This window comes from Chaetodon trifascialis, chromosome 9 (assembly GCF_039877785.1).
Source record: "Chaetodon trifascialis isolate fChaTrf1 chromosome 9, fChaTrf1.hap1, whole genome shotgun sequence".
Lineage (NCBI taxonomy): Eukaryota > Metazoa > Chordata > Actinopteri > Chaetodontiformes > Chaetodontidae > Chaetodon > Chaetodon trifascialis.
The window spans coordinates 7,715,912-7,733,966 of record NC_092064.1 but is presented as its reverse complement, the minus strand read 5'-3'; the positions used below and the strand labels follow the sequence as shown (position 1 = coordinate 7,733,966).

The 18,055-nt window shown below is 41.1% G+C and overlaps 2 protein-coding genes across 3 annotated transcripts; both read left to right on the top strand.

The window, feature by feature from the left end:
* The first annotated feature begins 5,496 nt into the window (after positions 1-5,496).
* On the top strand, positions 5,497-8,700 carry dmac2 (distal membrane arm assembly component 2). The gene is made up of 6 exons (XM_070970415.1): positions 5,497-5,536; positions 6,087-6,277; positions 6,546-6,626; positions 7,137-7,276; positions 7,413-7,575; positions 7,680-8,700. Exons 1-6 carry the CDS (start codon positions 5,519-5,521, stop codon positions 7,852-7,854), a joined length of 768 nt encoding a protein of 255 aa, XP_070826516.1. The 5' UTR covers positions 5,497-5,518; the 3' UTR covers positions 7,855-8,700.
* sirt2 (sirtuin 2 (silent mating type information regulation 2, homolog) 2 (S. cerevisiae)) lies at positions 8,602-17,715 on the top strand. Of its 2 annotated transcripts, none has more exons than XM_070970414.1 (16): positions 8,602-8,700; positions 9,601-9,647; positions 9,885-9,933; positions 10,232-10,342; positions 10,471-10,512; positions 10,614-10,720; positions 12,004-12,060; positions 12,162-12,230; positions 12,320-12,449; positions 12,555-12,614; positions 12,776-12,831; positions 12,930-13,006; positions 13,935-13,986; positions 14,096-14,163; positions 14,662-14,728; positions 16,523-17,715. In XM_070970414.1, coding segments are annotated over exons 3-16 (1,029 nt in total). In that variant the 5' UTR covers positions 8,602-8,700; positions 9,601-9,647; positions 9,885-9,932; the 3' UTR covers positions 16,655-17,715. The 2 variants fall into 2 exon arrangements, with proteins under 2 accessions (XP_070826515.1, XP_070826514.1); XM_070970413.1 differs by lacking the exon at positions 8,602-8,700 and adding an exon at positions 9,265-9,433.
* The last annotated feature ends 340 nt before the right edge of the window (positions 17,716-18,055 follow it).

The window sequence follows — 18,055 nt, the reverse complement described above, 5'->3', positions numbered from 1 at the left end:
GGTGTTTGCATCCGTCTGCATGTACATGAGCCCCATTTTGTGTCCGTACAGTATTTGTGCTTAACGGCAAATCTGAGTGAAAAGCAGTGATTTTAGGTGTAGCATTTTCCAGTCAATACTCTCTAAATCCTATGACATGCTCCACCAGCTTACGCTATTTTTGGCTGATGTGCTATTCTGAGTGCCATCTCTCTAGAAGGTAATGGTGCTTTATATTTGCACGGTGTGTATAAAGATGGGTTGGGCCAGCGTGCTGTTCGTCACCATGGTAATTATTTCTGTCAATGGAAATTAGTACAGATGTGTGGAAAGGAAAGATAACAAGATGATGATTGTCTGCTGCTGTGTGGACACACATGCACAAGCGCGCACACGATAGACAAGGGTGTCTGAATAATGAGTGTACAAAGGATAAGAGCACACACATCACATTAATAGTCCAGCAATTCTATGCACACTTAATTACAGAAGACGTGTGTGTATGAGTGTGTGCGTGCGTGCATGCTTGTGTGTGTGTGTGTGTGTGTGTGTGTGTGTGTGTGTGTGTGTGTGTGTGTGTGTGTGTGTGTGTGCTTGTGCAAGCCAATTTGGCAATATTGTGAGTAACTTGAGCTTCAGCAGAGGAAAAGTGGTTCATCCATGACAACTCTGTACCTATTAATTCTGTTAAATTATATATTTGGCATCACATTTTCCATTTGATTCATTTAAAGCAGTTTGCACAAATACGAAGTCAACAAAATCTTAACATCCACGTGTCTGAATTTTAAGCACTGATTCAGTCATTTGTTTGTTTGCTTGTTATGTCCTGTGTGCCCTCCAGTCGCCCTCTCAGTGACTGTCCCTCAATGTGAGCATTAAGCAACTGGCCCAGTATGACCGCCCACTAATGGCTTTCCTGCCAAGACTGTAGAGATTTACAGACTCCACTGGCCTTATGGGAGCCGGTCAAAACAAAACAACCCTGTCAGCCGCTAACGGTTTTGAGAATGCTGCAGTGGTTTGTGCATGTGTGTGTATGGGAACGTGATATGTGCGCGTCTTTAGAGAGAGACAACCAGCGGCTAATGGTGATCCCACAGAGCCATCACTTCCTGCAACTCACAGTGAAACGTGGGGAGCCACAGGGGAGCAGCTATTAGGAAACGTCAGACTTCATCTGCTATCAAGACTGTGGAAGCTCTGCCTTCCTCCACTTATGAGAAAACAACAATAGCAGTAGTGATGAGCGCCTGACAAGAGCCGAGTGAAATTATCTGCTGGTAATTGTTGAAGCCTTCTGCTGAATGTGGTCTCATGCTGGCAGTATGCCTCTGCCATGTACTCACTGACACTCAAGCGAGCAAGCGGAGGGAATAATAGATTTATATCAATGTAAGAACATTTTCAAGGTGGATTTAAGTGAGGTAGAGTAGCGTATTGAGAAGGTAGACTATTACCCAGGGCTTTAACTAAAATTCATTTCTGCTATTGATTAATCTGCTGATTGTTTCTTGATTAACAGTTTGGTGAAATTATGCTGTCTGGGTTTGAATGACCATGCTCAGAACTGATTTCATGTATATTTGTCTGATAGAAAACAAACAATCTGTACTGATGGCATCCTTTTAACCTCCATTTTAACAACCAAGTGTGTTCCACATGGTTCTTTTCTGGGTCCATTACTGTTTACAGTCTAGTTTAACAATATCATTACTCCAACACAGACCTATAATATTCTTTTTTTTTTTTTTTTTTAACAATTTTGTGACAACCCAAGTGGATATTTTAAAAATTACTTGTTTTGTTGAACCAAGGGTCCAATTCCTGAACATATTCAATTTACCATCACATGAGAAAATGATGCTGCAAATCCTTACAACTATGGAACAGAACTAGGCTGTGTTTGGCATTCTTTTCTTTAAAAAGCCACAGTTAATCTGTCAATAAAGATCTGGACTGAACAGATCAATCAACTGGGGATAAACTTCAAAATGCTTTGGAACTTTAAAGACCACTTCAAGCCTGATGGGATACATCCAAACACCATTGTTTACAGACTGCTCAGTGCCAACCTGCGTCATGCTCTTGGCATGCCAAAACAAAAATGCATAAATAAGCCTGATGGCCAGCACAAACAGGCAGACTGTGTCTGCACCACATCACCTTAGGCATTCAGAGGATGTCTCTGTCCCAATCAGAGATCCAACGCTCTCCTTCCCCACATCCAACACAATCACAGATCAAGGAGTTAATTAAAGCTGCCTCTCTGAAGATCACTCAGATTGGTGAACTATTAAAGAGGAGTAACCACAGACATCATGACTCAAGTGTCTACCAGAATGAGACAGACACCATGTGGCTTCCTTACCTTAAACCTAATAGTAATGTTAAATTTGTCACTGTTCATCCATAATCGGTCCCCTCTCCTGTTACAGCATCCCCATGGGCTAGGATCAAGCTATGAGGCTAAATCCCTTGTTTATTATTTGCCTTCAAAAACACTGCGATCTCCTGCTGGTTTATTGGAAGTTTCCAACAACAGCTGATAGAAAATTGGGGAAGCAGCCTTTGCCCAAAGCTCTGGAACACACTACATACAGATATCAGGGAATCCACTTTACTCAGTGCTTTTAAAAGAGCTAAAACTTATCTCTTTATCCTTTAACTAGCTATGACTGATGACCTGATGCAGGTCTTAAACTTCAACTTCTGCTTATGCACTGCTGCACCTCTTTAAAAACCATAAGTGGGTTTTATTCTCCATCTTATTTTATATTATATTTTTTTGTGTTTTCAATATTTTTATGTTCATTCTATGTCTTTTTCTGTGTGAAGCACTTGGTGCATGTGATTGCACTGCTGTAAAGCACTTTGAGCTGCATTTTCCATTTGAAAGGTGTTATATAAATAAAGTATATTATTGTTGTTATTATTTTTATCATTATTATTTGTTCAAGCTTTACTATGGCCATCTGAAAGGCTTTTATCCAAGAAAACAGCGATACTTACCAGCTCTAGGCATGTTCTTGTTTACCTCATTCTGACCTCGCTGTGGAGGGGAGAAAGAGAAGGAAAATCAGTGAAGCACAAAATGCACAGTCATACGTGGAAACAGGTCATGATCCTCATCTACTTTAGTTTTGCAGTGTTAACAAAGCCCTAATTGCCAAGCTTTGAGGAACTGGATTGCTGCTTTTGCAGCTTTTTGGATGTGGATATCACTTTACCCTTCCTATAACTCTTCAACAAAGTATTCAACCCTTTCATTATTTAGGCAAGGGCTGGGATTTGCATACAGCTTATGTATTTCTGTTTTACTTAGGACAGAATAGGAAAGCTGTATTTGAAGTAATGCCACTCTTCTTGGTTTTTGAGCAATGCTGTTGGTGATATTTAAGAAAGCTTTTAGCTCATGTTGACATTCAAGAGAGTATCCTTTCTATTTATGGCACAGAATAACCATCTTTATGTGTCACCTAAAACTTTAAGCCACTGCACTCACTGTACTCACTTTTCAAAAATCCATTAGGGCACAATCAAAAATTCATGAATATAAACAAACACATTTGGGTATAAATGCACTGCATCAATCCACATTCAACCAATACGAACAAACATCTCATCAAAAATACAGTAAAATGAAGTTCAAAGAGAAACGCTTTTGATCCAAACACATGAATATTCTTGGGGCCTGATATAAAAAAATAAATTGTCATCTCAGATGATAAAGATCAATTTGTTTTGAGGCATCTCCAACCAAAATTGCATGCAGAATGGTTAATTTCTAAAGCTCAAACAGATCAGAATAGATTATCATCAATCTCCCTGTAGGTAGGAGTCAAGACACACATGAATACCCAAGAACGCACACACACAGTAGATGTTCTGCAGGCACGTGCTCCACAAAACCTGTCTATCCATTCTGTAGGAGCATTGAAAGTCAGGTCCAGTAAGCAATCCATCTACTCCTCCATCACCAATCGATTCATTCATTCCTTCTGTCAGTCACTCTGTACTTCATTGGTCTATCTGCTCACTCAACCAACCCTTCAGTAATGTGATTTGCACAGGCTTCACACAGACCACACCGACTCTGTGTAGTCCTTTTCCTTCATCTTTCCATCCTTCAGTCAGTCTCTCCAACTAATACCAAGGAACTGATGAAATGTAAACGTTTTCCCTGACTTTGTATTGGCCATGTAATTACCCATCTTTTAAATGCAATACATGTATAAATCTTCATGGTTTTAAGGTAAAAATTATCATGTTTTGCTGGCATGTATGTTGGTCTCTATTGCATTACACATCAGAGATTAACTGCTGAACATACTGAACCCCTCTGTTTGCCTCACCATCCACTGTTGCTTCCAATCTACGCCAATCCTCTGCAAACACACGGTAAAAGCACAAGGCATGATCTCATTTGCTAATTGTTTGTACCAGCAGGTGTGAGCCGTCTGTCACATCATGCTCACTGTGAGTGTGTGCAGAAGCTTGGGAGGTCAATATGTGTGTGTGTGTGTGTGTGTGTGTGTGTGTGTGTGTGTGTGTGTGTGTGTGTGTGTGTGTGTGTGTGTGTGTGTGTGTGTGTGTGTTTGCTTGTGTGTGCAATAGTGACAAAAGCAGAGTGGGTGTGGTGTTGGTCTTTTCTCCCTATGATATTAAAGCACAAAATTCAGAGAATGCTCTGAGGAAAATTGAATAAACCAGCAATATTGGTCTGAAGATGTAATGCAACATAGATGAGCAGCAGACTGAGGCTGTAGGCTGCCACTTTGAGATGATTGATTCATATAGTCACAGAGTTATTTGTGTGTGTGCACGTGTGTGTTATTTGTACCTAGGGCCACAACATAAGGAGGCATTACAAAGTATTACTGTAATTAAAGTATTTACTGAATAAATTATTTGACAAACCGTGTTTTGTATCTAACGGGACCTCTGATGGATTTATCGAAGTAATCATGTCACAAAAAAGTGACCACTATGTGCAAAATCTGTATATCTGGTGTATCAGCAGGGTTGTGCAGAGTCGTAACAGTTACAGTCTTAAAAACTTACAGTATTATACAACTGAAAATAAAAGCACCAGGGAAGTGACTGAGGGCTGCATGTTTATGCAAGAGAGATAAACAACACAGCTTTAGCTGTAATTTGCTAGAAATGTTAAAAAAATAAAATAAAAAACTTGACTCGAAATATGACCGGTTTTACTATTGTATACTTAGAAATAACTGAGGCAGCTGAACCTCTGATGACCATAACAACCTGCAGATGCATGCTAATGGTTCATGTGTGACAGTGGATTGGCAACATATTAAAAAGGGGAAGGGGTCTCACTGAGGCTGCTTTTGAACGGAGCCCAGATTTCTGTGCTTCACTGGGTTCCTTTCTTCGTTCATCTCAGATTCCTCTGGCAGCATCAGAGGCTTGCATGGAGCGACACTCTGCGGTTCACATGACGAACAACAACTGGCTGCTAATAATGCGGAGGTGCAATGTTTGGCCCTTCAGACTATCCGTAGCACGGCTAATCATGTCGGTATGTGTCATGGTAAGTTAACCTTCACATTTCCAATGATTCCTAAACTTATCCGTATAAAACATTTCAGGATCCCTTTAAATAGCAGGTAATAGGTCTGTTGAGCAGAAGCCATTGGTCAGAAGTCAGTTAGTAGGCTGGCGGTGAAGTTATGCTATTGTTGGTATTTTGCTACAAGGCTGAAGCTAACTGACATTCTGGATGTAGCTAAAGTTAGCTAAACGGTATCTAACGCTATGTTATATTCAGTCATCCAGGTAAAGCGGGCGAGGAGGTTTTCATTGAGTTTGAGTGTGGCTTTTATATAAATTATCAGCAAACAGTTAAGCTCATGTTTTATGTTTTCTGTCAACCACATAACGTGAAAGGCAGTCTTTCGGGGCTGTAACTTCAACTGAATGTCTACATGCCCGTGGCTGCCTTTGTTGATATCACAGCATGGATGCCTTCATAGACATCTCTTTTATTTTGCTTCTCGCATTCTCTGCTTTACCTGCCAAGACCTGGGGGACAGTAGTCACTGTGTCCTGCCCACATCCTCCCTCTCAGTCTCTCCGTTCAGTCTCTACACAGATGCTGCCAGCGGTCGGCTCTTCTCATCGTTGGCAGGCGACCACAAAGCACCAGCTCAGTGTCTCCGCCTCCTCTTCTCCGCAGGCTTCTCCTCTTCCTCACCCAACGTTTTTATGACGTGGAGGCGTTCCTGAGATGGAAGTCTCAGCTGAAGAGTAGGAAGATTCAGAAGAAGAATGCGTAAGAACCTTTTGGCTGTTTTGAACCATAGAGTGCTGATGCTGGTATCTGTTGCTGGGACTTCAGTTGAAACAGGTTGTCAGGTGTGATTGTCATGCACCTGATTCATGCACACCTTTCTCTGCTTGCACCTGATTCATGCACACCTTTCTCCTCATGCACCTGATTCACTCTCTGAATTAATGTCCATGACACAGTGCTTTCAGTGAATTTCAGTGCAATTTCCTGTAGATGTCCATCACTGACTCCTCCCCGCTGTCTTTCACAGTTACTATAGCTACACTCAGAGGTTTTATGGGCGGGACATAGCAGCAGCATATTATATCCTAAGCATGAAGGGACGATTTAGGTAAGTGCCTTGTTCCCCTGCCACTGCACTGTTATCTGTCATATGGTCACACTGTAGATTTAAGATTAAAGAAGATTTTTCTTCTCTTGTTTTAATTAATGCTGATGTCAGCCCTCAGGCTGTACTTTAAAATAATGCCATAGGTGATCCTGCAACTTCTTTAGACCCAGCTCTTAAAAATGTCACGATTAAGCACAGCTTCTGTTTCCTGAACCTGTCATTTATGGGTTTGGCATTGTGATATCTGTTTTTCTTTACGCTCATGTAATTTGATTGCAGTCAAATTTTTTGTTCATGTAGGGCTGCATGCAATGATTATTGTAATTACTGATCAATCTGCTGATTATTTTTGTTTATAACATGTTCGAAAACTGTGAGAAATAGCCATCAAAAGTTCCCAGAATTGCATATAATCTGTACTAATGCGGCAGCAATGACCATTTGATAGACAGGTTTCAAATGTCCCACTGTGATCCAGCTTTCGTGTGACGGTCTATGGTGCGTCCTCAGGTATGTTGGCCAGACAGAGTGGTTCCGTGCAGACCAGAAGGGCAAATTTAACTGGGACTTCTTAAATTACAAAGACACACCCTTAGAGGAAGTAAACATGAGCAACACTCTCATCAACTACACAGGACTGAGGAACCTGGGTAATGAGCTCCAACGTAGCCTTTCTCTTTTTTTTGTCTGTTGTGCTCTGTCAGCCACATGTACTGTTAATTCATCTCTATGGTATTTAGCATTTGAGTAAGTTCAGAGTTTCTGATCTGCTTTGTCCTCCCTCAGAGCGGCAACAATCTTTGCGGACTCTGTCATTACGAGGATGTCCTGAAGTGGACGACTGGTCTCTGGCCAGACTCCATATGTTTCAGGACTCCCTGGAGGAACTGGACATCTCTCACTGTCCGCGCATCACTATAGGCGGCCTGGCTGCACTCCGGAATCTCAAGTAATTCCCCAAACACTTACAACATGGCCTGTTTATTATTACCAAAACCTTACTGTTGTATATGGTTCCTGCCTTGTTTTTTTAATTGTTTGTACGTGTTATAGAGGACTTCGGCGTCTGGACGTGTCGTCCCTCCCTGGGATCTCATCTCCTGGGTTGGTCATTATCCTGCTGGAGGAGATGTTACCCCAGTGCCAGATCACAGCTACTGGCTATGACTTCAGCCTGAGGCAGGAGGAAGGAGAGGAGTGCAAGGAGCAATTGCAAGGGCAGAGGTAGGGCCTGGAGTCAGATGAATCAAGGCACTCAGTTCAGGAAGAGAGAGAGTCCTTTGAGAGAGCTCTGTTGTCAGTTCACCATCGTCTGACAGAAAGCACACTGATGGAGCAAAGAGACATTGTTGAGGAAACATCTGACATAAGAACAGGGGAGGCCATGAGTCTGTTTTTTGCGGCAATACAGCCATCATAGCTTATTTTCTGTATTCGACGACACCAGTGAGTGGTTATGACAGAGAAGGTCCATAATAGACAACAGCAAGTGTTGATGAACCTGTTATAGACTCCTATTTGATTGGAAAGTGGCATCTCACATTTAAATATAACCACATTAAGAAGAAAAATACAGCAAGTGTGGAAGAAAAACGTTCCCTCTGAAGTTAATTTATTTTATTTTATTTTGCCATTGCCATATGTGTTTTATCACTGTCTGCTTATGTTGTTTCTTTCCAGAATCAGCTTGTTGTCAAGAATGTGCACATTTATGATGTAAAAAAAAAAATAAAAATGTATGCAAAATCCTGTTTTCCTGCTGAAATGTAAATATGATTGTAGATATACTGAATAATTTTTTTTTGTTCAGTGTCAGGATTGTTGTAAATGTATGACGACCTGTGAATCCACAAGTCCTGCTTCACAGACAATGGAGAGCATGTGGCCACCCATCGTAACAAGTGTGTGTACATATTACTAATCTTCACTAGAAGCTTATGTGAGGAAACTAAAGCCCATAATCCAGTATGAGCCTGGTACTGCAGCCGAGTCAGAACCTACAGTGGATAGATGAACACACCAGTGAGACTGGGACAAGAGAGTGAACGGAGATGAAGAAATCACTGCTGCTTTTGTATGTAAAGAGACCATCTGCAATGTTTGGGTAGCCAGTTTTCATGTCAACAGATCTTGTGTGAGCTACTTCACAGTGCATTTCCAATAGCATTGCTTTCTTCAAAGTTGTATGCAAAAAATATATGTAAAGATAAGATAACTCTTTACTAATCATCCATAGAGGAAGTTATGGTGGCAGCAGCAATAGTATCAGGAATATAAAAGGAGACAGAAGGGAATAAAAAATACAAAATAGAAAAAAACAAAACTATATGTATATACATTCTGTAGAAAAGGAGGGGGGCATTAAAAAAAAAAATATTGCTAATAGAAAAAATTGAAAATTGCACAAGGGCTGAAAATTGCACATGGTCTAGGTGCAATGTTTTCTACCATTACACAGTAGATGAAAAGATATGTAACACGGTATATTAAAATAAAAAAAAGACAAACTGAATTTCTCATGTTGCTCGTGTTTATTAGCATTGTTTGTTGAATATAAGGAGTTTTCGGTGACGTTAACAGACCCCTAAGCAGTTATATCTGCCGTAGGAACCAATCATTGATATGGCAACTGGTTCACGAGAAACACGGACTGTGTTTCTGACGGACAACAACAAGACCTCCCAACTGAGTGATAGCTGCACTTGATACCTGTCCTAATTAAGTGAAATCTGGAATTTTAGTCAGTTGTCACCCGGATCCTTGTGGTTAAAGGGCCTCAGTAGACGGATAAATGTCTGATGCATCAGGTAGGATGACTGCCTGATGTGAAAATCGAGTAACAACTTTGACACTCGTACGGTTCTACACCGCGCAAGACTTTCTGGCTAGTCTTGCAGCCACCTAACGTGACCGTCTAAAGTGGGAGTATTTGCTGAGGCAGATTTGACATGGTATTTCATTTCTTCATTCGTAGAACATCCTAAAAAAGAAGAAGAGGAAGAGGTAACGCCTAAACCGGAGGTGAGAAAAACAGTTTATCTGCAGCTACGAGACTAGCTCGTGGGAGTTAGCGTCGGACCAAATGATAGGCGGGGTTAGCGTCAGCTAGCTGTCACCTTTGTAACACTCATGACAAAGCAGTCATGGTCTGACATAACAGGTGTTTATAAGGTAAATCTCAGATGAAGAAAGCAGCCATTCACAATAGATTTATTGCTCGTGGAATCACATAATTTCATGTCAATGTGTCTTTTGTAGGAGCAGTCCGACGACAGCAGTGAGGACGAGGCTGCAGGAGATACACAAAGTATGTGAGAATGCTATTCCTGGAAGTGATGCAGTGCTGTCAGAATACAAATAGAGATTTATGCCCTTTGACAACTGTTGGCGATTTAATGCAATGCCTGGTACATTATTATGTAATGTGTCTCATACACCATCATACTGTAGATGTGCCTCTGACACTCATTTTATCATTTCATGATTTTTTTTAAAGTTCTTTTGGTTGGTTTCTGTATGCATAGTATACTATAGTTTGTTTGTTTGTTTGTTTGTTTGTTTGTTTAAATGTATCGTCATCTGCTCCTTGTCTGTGTTCCTGTTAGTGGACTTCCTTCGAAACCTCTTCTCCAGCACCCTGGGCCTCGGCTCATCAGACAAAGTTCTGGATGAGCTGTCCCTGGACGGAGTGGCACGATACATAAAGAGCGGAAAATGTGAGTCTTTGCCTGCTCCCGTTCAGCTCATCCATTATTTCTGACCACAGTGGAGTGATTTGTGTCATACTGTTCTAATAATGCAATTGTTATTGATCTAAGTCAGATGTGTCTTTGCGTCCATGCAGGTAAAAACATCCTCTGCATGGTTGGAGCAGGAATATCCACATGTGAGTATTTTGGTTTGAACATCACAGACGCATGTTTAAAGCTGCTTTTTAAGTCTTATTGTTTAGTTTTTAAGTTTAATTTTTAATCCCTCCACCCACAGCGGCTGGGATCCCTGATTTCCGCTCGCCAGGAACTGGCCTGTATGCAAACTTGCAGAAATATAACCTGCCTTACCCAGAGGCCATCTTCCAAATCGATTACTTTAAGGTGTGTGAAAGATTGCATTCTTTGAAAGTTTGGAGAACGACACTACAGGATATAACAGCTCTCTCAGAGGCCTCCAAAACCCTTGGCTGTTTTGAATGGCTAGAATTAAAATTATATCATAGATAAGATTATATATTTACCTTGCCCTTAATTCTAACCCGATTAATCCACAGTTTAACTAAGAAGCCAAGTTTTTTGGATTCCAGTTTTGCACTAGTATAATTACAGATTGGATTAGGTTAGATTCAACTTTATTGTCATTGTCAGAGTGCAGCGCAGAGATAAGGAACTGCAGTTTAGCGTCTAACCAGACGTGCAAATAGTCCTAATATCCAAAATATAAATACATACAGGTAGTGCAATTGACATGAGGTTTAAACAGTATGAGGTATGTGCAGGTCGTGAAACTATGAAAACTACAAAACATGTGCAACATGGTATGTAAACAAGTGACGTGCAACATGTGTGTGAGGTATATAGATATATCAGAATCAGAAATCCTTTATTTATCCACGAGGGGAAATTGTTGTTGTTACAGTGCTCCTTACAAGGATAGAACTAGAATAAAATTAGAAAGGAAAGAAAAGAGAAGGAAATATATACATAAAAAGCAAGTATAAAAAACAAAATATTTATATTGAGAATATATATATAAAACGAGATATACCACAAGATATAGAACATAATATAAAACAATATATATATACTTAGAAAAAAATAAACAGTATATACAAACAGATGTGCAAGTTGAATTTGGAAAAACAGTATATACAACAGTATGTGCAAAGTTCAATTGGTCAAATTATGTAACAGCGTAAGTGAAAAGTCCAGGAACCATTCAGAGGGAGGAGTTGTACAGGTTGATGGCCACAGGCAGGAATGATTTCCTGTAGCGTTCAATCTTGTTTTTGTAGTTTTGGTGGGATGAGTCTCTCACTGAATGTACTCCTGTGCCTGGCCAGCACATCATGAAGTGGGTGTGAGATGTCCAAAATATAGTGATGTGATGTGAAAAATATGCCAATTTTCAGTTGTAACTTTTAAGAAGGGGCTCTGAAAGTCATTGAACAGTAAACTAAGAGTGTCAGGACCTAAACTAAAGAACAAAAACCCAGCACATTAAGCCTAATTTTCAGATTTTCTACTTCTTAGCCACTGTGGCTAGTTGCTTGGCATCCACTTGTATGCCGTCTGAAGACCGTGCTGTCTTGTGATATGAGGCAGTGCTCACTCCAGTCTTCACGACAATACAACCGAACATTTTTCTCCCTCTTTGTTCTCAGCAACATCCAGAGCCTTTCTTCGCCTTGGCCAGGGAGCTTTACCCAGGACAGTTTAAGGTACAAAACACTTCTCGCTGTCTTGTGTTCCTCAGATAATTGTAATAAATGCAATCACTGTATAGCATCTGAAATATCATCTAATTTTTCTCGATGTTTAGCCGACAGTCTGTCACTACTTCATGAAGCTGCTGAAGGACAAGGGGCTCCTGAGACGCTGCTACTCACAGGTAAGAAAAAGCCCAGCTTTAAGCTCCACTTCACATTGACTCCTTGCGGCCGGTTTTGTTTTGACAGTAACGTTTATGTGTCCATTCAGAACATTGACACTCTGGAGCGCGTGGCCGGCCTTGAGGGAGACGATCTAATCGAAGCTCATGGAACGTTCTACACGTCCCACTGTGTCAGCTTCTGTTGCCGCAAGGAATACAGCCTGGAGTGGATGAAAGGTCTCTTTTGCTGTTTTTCAGCCTTTACATGTTGGAGCATCAGATTACAGAGTTGTAATTTCAGCCATTCGAGACTTTAATATCCTTCCTCCATCCTTCTTGCAGAAAAAATCTTTTCTGATGACATTCCCCGATGTGACAAGTGCAGTAGTTTGGTCAAGCCAGGTCAGTGGACCTTTGCCTCTCTGTCTCATTTTTGCTTTTTTTTAGTTTTCATTTTAGCTCTGAAGCATTTTCTTAGTATCTCTTTCCTACATTACAAAATGACTGCTGGATAATGAGTCATCTTATATCTCAGAACCTCTGTGTGCTTGTTGTTCACCCAGATATCGTCTTCTTTGGAGAGAATCTACCTGTCCGGTTCTTCACTTCAATGAAGATGGTGAGGACATGGCAGTGCAAGAATGCATGTTTGAAGAGAATGTGATGCAGCACCTCTGCAGAAATGAACTCTTTCCACTGTCTGTATCTACTCGTCAGGACTTCCCTCGCTGTGATCTTCTCATCATCATGGGGACGTCTCTGCAGGTCCAGCCATTTGCAGGACTAGTCAGCAGGTACTGCAGATCGAGTTTCATATTTCTGAAAGCTGCTGCTGACCACAGACACGGCCGCAGTGACATTCTGGCGGTATGCTGCAGTCGAGCAGCCAGTGAGTCCTGCAGAATGAAAGATTCAGGCTTGATTCCAGCAATAATCTTGTTTTATGGAAGTGTCTTTGAGGAAGATGTTGAGGGCCCGCTCACAAGAGATGGGAATCAAGAACTGGTCCCAAATTGTTAAATCACTGGGAACTGTATGCCTCTAATCCTTTTATCGATGGTGGCACGTTTTTCTGACAGTGATGTCAAGCTCATGCATCTACGCTGCTTGAAACTTGCAACAAAAAGGAGTCCAAAGTGTGGCTGCATTTCACGAAGAAAGATGGCAACAGTGCCAGTTGTAATGTCTGTAAAATGTGGAAATCCCAGCAGTATCATAAAAACATCTTTCTATGCAGCATGGGCCTGAATTCCAGGAATGTATTTGACACGACGCGTGAGTGCCAGAGCTTCCCAGTCAAGCAGCACATCTGTTACAGATACAAATATTTTCTGTTATAACAACAGTGCCACATAGGCAGGGTTAGAGGTTTTTCTGTTTGACTAAAAAACAAATGCTGCCCCAGTATTCTGTCATTTCATCCATTTTAGACGATGACAGCAGACTGTTGCTCCAGCTGGCTCAGCCGGCAGCTCGACTCGAGTTACGTTGATGCTGTGAACCTGTAGGCCTGCTTGTATTCCACACAGATCATTGACCAGAAATCAATAAGGGAATCAGACCGACCTGCACAATCAATAATGGCATTGGTATCAGTCATTCTTATCGGTTCCCGTTCCTACGGTTCACCCACATTTTGGAACTGATTGTAGATTCCTCTGGTTAAGGGCTTCAGCCGACTGACTGAAATACTCATGAAGTCGTTTTGTTTCTTTCCTATAGAGTTTCGAAAAGTTGCCCCAGACTGCTCATTAACATGGAGAAGGCAGGGCAGGTGAGCCTTCGCTCTGCTTTCAACCCTTTTCTACCTTCATCCAGACTGTTTTCTATCATGTGTTTCTGGGAACATCTGTGCAGCACTGTCTGTGTGTTTCTCCGTGCAGGCTGATCCTCTGTTTGGCCTGCTGGGTTTTGCAGGAGGGATGGACTTTGACTCAGACAAGGCATACAGGTGATACAGAGACGGTTGTCTGGGTCATAATGATCAATAGTAACTGATATGTCATATTAAACACGTGCATGTGTTCTGTGGATCAGCTTGAAATGACATGATGCAGTTTACCGTTGCGCCACCAGAGAGTGCCAAAGCTTCATCCATGACGAGGATTTAATGAGATCATTTGTGCTGTACTGATGTCTGTTCTACTTTTCATTAATTCATACTTAATGCTGTTACTCAGTAACCCACTTAATCAGTAATTACCCAATCAATCAATAGACATGACATTCAGACATGGTTGCTTATTCATGGTGCCAGTATTTCAGCCGTTAAGCAAAGTGCAGATCACTGGCTTATCAGCAGTGTCATAGATGTTAAAGAAGGAAAAGATAAAACCTTTGTATTGGTGGACAGTCGGTGTTGTGATATGTGTATGTGTTGTGGGAATGAAGTGGTGATATGGAGCCATGTCCAGGTTCTAACATAGAGCCCCTTTTGTCTCCTCTCCAGAGATGTAGCTCACATCAGCACATGTGATGATGGCTGTCTGGCTCTCGCAGACCTGCTGGGATGGAAGGTTAGTTACACAGTCACCTTTCAAAGATCCTGTGCTCATTTCAGGTCGTACTTCTTGTATGAGCACGGTCTGTTTACTACACAAAAATCACACACGTCTGAGGGTAAACAGCCTAAGATTGTAATCACTTCAGTGAGGAGGTAATTAGGCCATTGCTCCCACTGCTGTCATTCAAATGTAATGTACTGTCACTGTTCCCCCTCATAGGGGTCCTTAACATAACCTCACTTTGATGCTATGCTACTGTTGTGTTAAGTGTCATACCCTTTATTTCCTCTTGTTTAATTTTTGTTCTTCTTTGTGCATTTGTTTAAGATTTCACCATATCCTGCAACACAGACTCAATTTGCTAAAGATGCTACTGAATATCATTGAAGCTTCACTAGATATTTTCTTATTTGACTCTCCCCATGCTGGATACTCTGTCCTGGTGCATGAAATTAACAGACTCACACATCAGCCAGAATTTATTCACTTTCCAGAGGGACACTTCTTCTATAAACTGTACCATACTGCAACTTTTTGTGCCCAAGGCATACAAAGGGCAAGCCAAAATCGGCTCTGTAAACATTTATTTGTATTTACCAGTGCTCAATAAAATTTGACAAACAGGTATATGGCAGTTGAAATAAAATAAAATATTTATCAACAAAATATTTCAAGAATTAATATGAAATTTTCCATAATAGCATCAGAGCTGCAACACACCCATTTAAACCAGACAGGTCACAAAATTGAAAATGAGGTAATGGAGCTGAAAAGAGGGAGAGACAGAAAAACGTGTGTGCTTGTTTTTCTGTATTTGTGGGGTCACTGGAAGCCCACTCACAGTGTGGGATCCAAAATGCTGGATGCCGTAACGCAAACCATAAACTTTTAGTTTGAAAACTTGGGTTAACGTTAGGGTTAAGGTACATCTACAGGAAATCAAAGTTTTAAGTGTATGTAATGGCCCCACAAGTGGTGGAAACAAACATCCGTTTTGTTTTCCCCTCTACTCAAAAACTGTTCAACAGCAGCGATGTGACAAACACAGTTTATGCTTTTATTTGTGGTTACATGCTGGAACTATTTCTTTGTGTACAACGGCTGGTCACAGTGACTTCCTGGAGTCTTGCCCTTATTGTCAGGATTGCCAGGCAACCAGTGAAGATGCTGCGCCATCTAACCACAAAATGTTATTTTTACTTAACTGTTTGTGTACGGATGACAAGGTAGAGCACGTTAAGCAACCGAGCTGTTTACCCGTTCCTGGTCTTGATGCTGAGCTGAGCTAAACCCCTGCTGGCTCTGGTTTTATATATAGCCTATAAACAACAAGGGTGGTGTCACCCTAGCATCTAACGCAAATAAGCCTTTTAAGGTTCATTAAACACAGATTACATTTGCCATGTAAACAGCCTAGTTTCAAGATATTGAATGTGAAGTTATTGGCCCTATCAGTAGAAATATCTATATGCAGCCACACTGTTATGTCTAAATATACAGTAAACAGTTTAGTACAAGGAGTGCCTGCGGTAGTCACAAAGCCTTGTCAGTGCAGAACTGTAGCAGAAGCAAAAAAAAAAAGAAGAAAAAAAAGTGAGAGCTTTTGAAACGTCAGGCTAACCTATTTATGATTTTCCTGTGTGATGTTGTGGTCCGAAGTCACCACTGTGGAGGGCCTTCTAGATAAACGCAAAAGCATGAGCTGCTTTTCGTTTTCTTAGAGTCACTGTTCTGTTCACCGCTCTGTGCTCTGTCGCTGGGCAGTAGTCATGTTAAATCCCTTATTTTGCCGTCGTTGGTCTGCAGGCGGAGCTGGAAGAGTTGGTGAAGCGGGAGCACGCCAGGATTGACAGTCAGAACAAGACCGGCGAGAGCAAAGGAGCTGCAGCCAAGGCGAGCTCTGCATCAGTGGCACCAGAGCCCAAAAAGGAAGAGTAACTCCTCAAAGAGCTCCCTCTTTGAGAAAAGCTGCTGTAGAGCTGTCACATTTCTGCACAGTTGGCACTTAAAGGGAGATTATGATACCTGGCTTTTTGTTTCGAAGGAACCTCTTCATCTGGGGACATTTAATTCTTCTGAACAACCTCACAGGACGTCCCTGTGTTTTATGCTCCTGTCCTGTTTCTATCACTTATTTGCACTTTACTGACATCAATCTACTTTCCTTTATTTTCTTTTTTGCATTGGCCCTCAACTGTCTCAGCCGTATATTTCTGTCTGGGCCAGTTAACTCTGTGCATGGGCAGATTTTACTGCAGTTGACAGTCTCAGTGTTCACATATATCTACATCTCAGCAACACATGTTCCCACTGAGCGTGGAAGCTGTTTCATATCTCCTAAACCCAGGCATGACTCTGCTGCAGTATAGGACAAGCTTCAGTATTGTCTCCAAACATCTGATAGAGTGCTTTGGGCCAGCCCCCTTCAACTCGCTTCATTGGTCCCCCAAGCCAAAATCTGTTGGCCTGATTGGTCAGTGACTTCTTAAAAGTACTTCCTGATAGGTGAACTGAGGTAGTTGGCAGTGTAACAAGAGGATAATTGCTAACTTTTAAAATGTTAAATTGAAAGTATTTTTCATGTTAACACTTTTCTCTCGTTTGATTTGACTTGGACTGTAATTTCTTTTAACACAATGTTCTCAGATGTTTATGAAACAACAAACAAATGATGCATAAAATGACACTAATTTTGTGCTCTCTACAGTCAGGTCCTGAGTGGCTCCTTCTGTGATTTTGCCTTTTCAATCTTAGGGGATAGAAGTGCTGTAGAGACACAGGGAGTATAGACAGGCAAGAATAAGTTTAATACGGTGTAGTGAAGTACAAGACGATGTTGTTTCATAGCAAATTATGATGACTATCTGCAACAGCATGACTTCTTACATAATGAAATAGAAAATACACGGAGTGGATACCTTTACATCAGCATCTGTACAAATGAATGGAAACCAAATACAAAAATCCTGCAATAAATTTGACCTTTGTAAAGCTGATAATGTTGACATTTGTAGAGATTTTTTCAGGTTTTAGTGGCAAATCTTAATTTGCTCAACCACATTCATCTACTTCAAAAAGAAATATTTACTTCACGATATTTGGTCTCATCATATTTGACTGACAGCGGTCTGGAACTACAGTATAACACAAATGGCCCCACAAGCGTCAGCGCACTGTGATTCAAGGACTGCTGGACTGTGATTGGTGCACAGAAATAAATGACATTATTTGTGTCCACCCACTTAAAACCAGCAGGAAAAGCAAGACAAATACAGAAATCTCTCATGTGATGTAACAAACCATCGCCTGGCAGAAATACTTCTGTTCACATAAGTCACT

Bases quoted from the DNA above. Each gene is read 5' to 3' on its own strand.
- dmac2 (XM_070970415.1), top strand. The intron at 7,277-7,412 runs GTAATGAGCTCC...GTCCTCCCTCAG, and splicing joins CACAGGACTGAGGAACCTGG to AGCGGCAACAATCTTTGCGG. The intron at 7,576-7,679 runs GTAATTCCCCAA...TACGTGTTATAG, and splicing joins GCTGCACTCCGGAATCTCAA to AGGACTTCGGCGTCTGGACG.
- sirt2 (XM_070970413.1), top strand. The intron at 10,343-10,470 runs GTGAGTCTTTGC...GCGTCCATGCAG, and splicing joins ATACATAAAGAGCGGAAAAT to GTAAAAACATCCTCTGCATG. The intron at 14,729-16,522 runs GTTAGTTACACA...GTTGGTCTGCAG, and splicing joins CAGACCTGCTGGGATGGAAG to GCGGAGCTGGAAGAGTTGGT.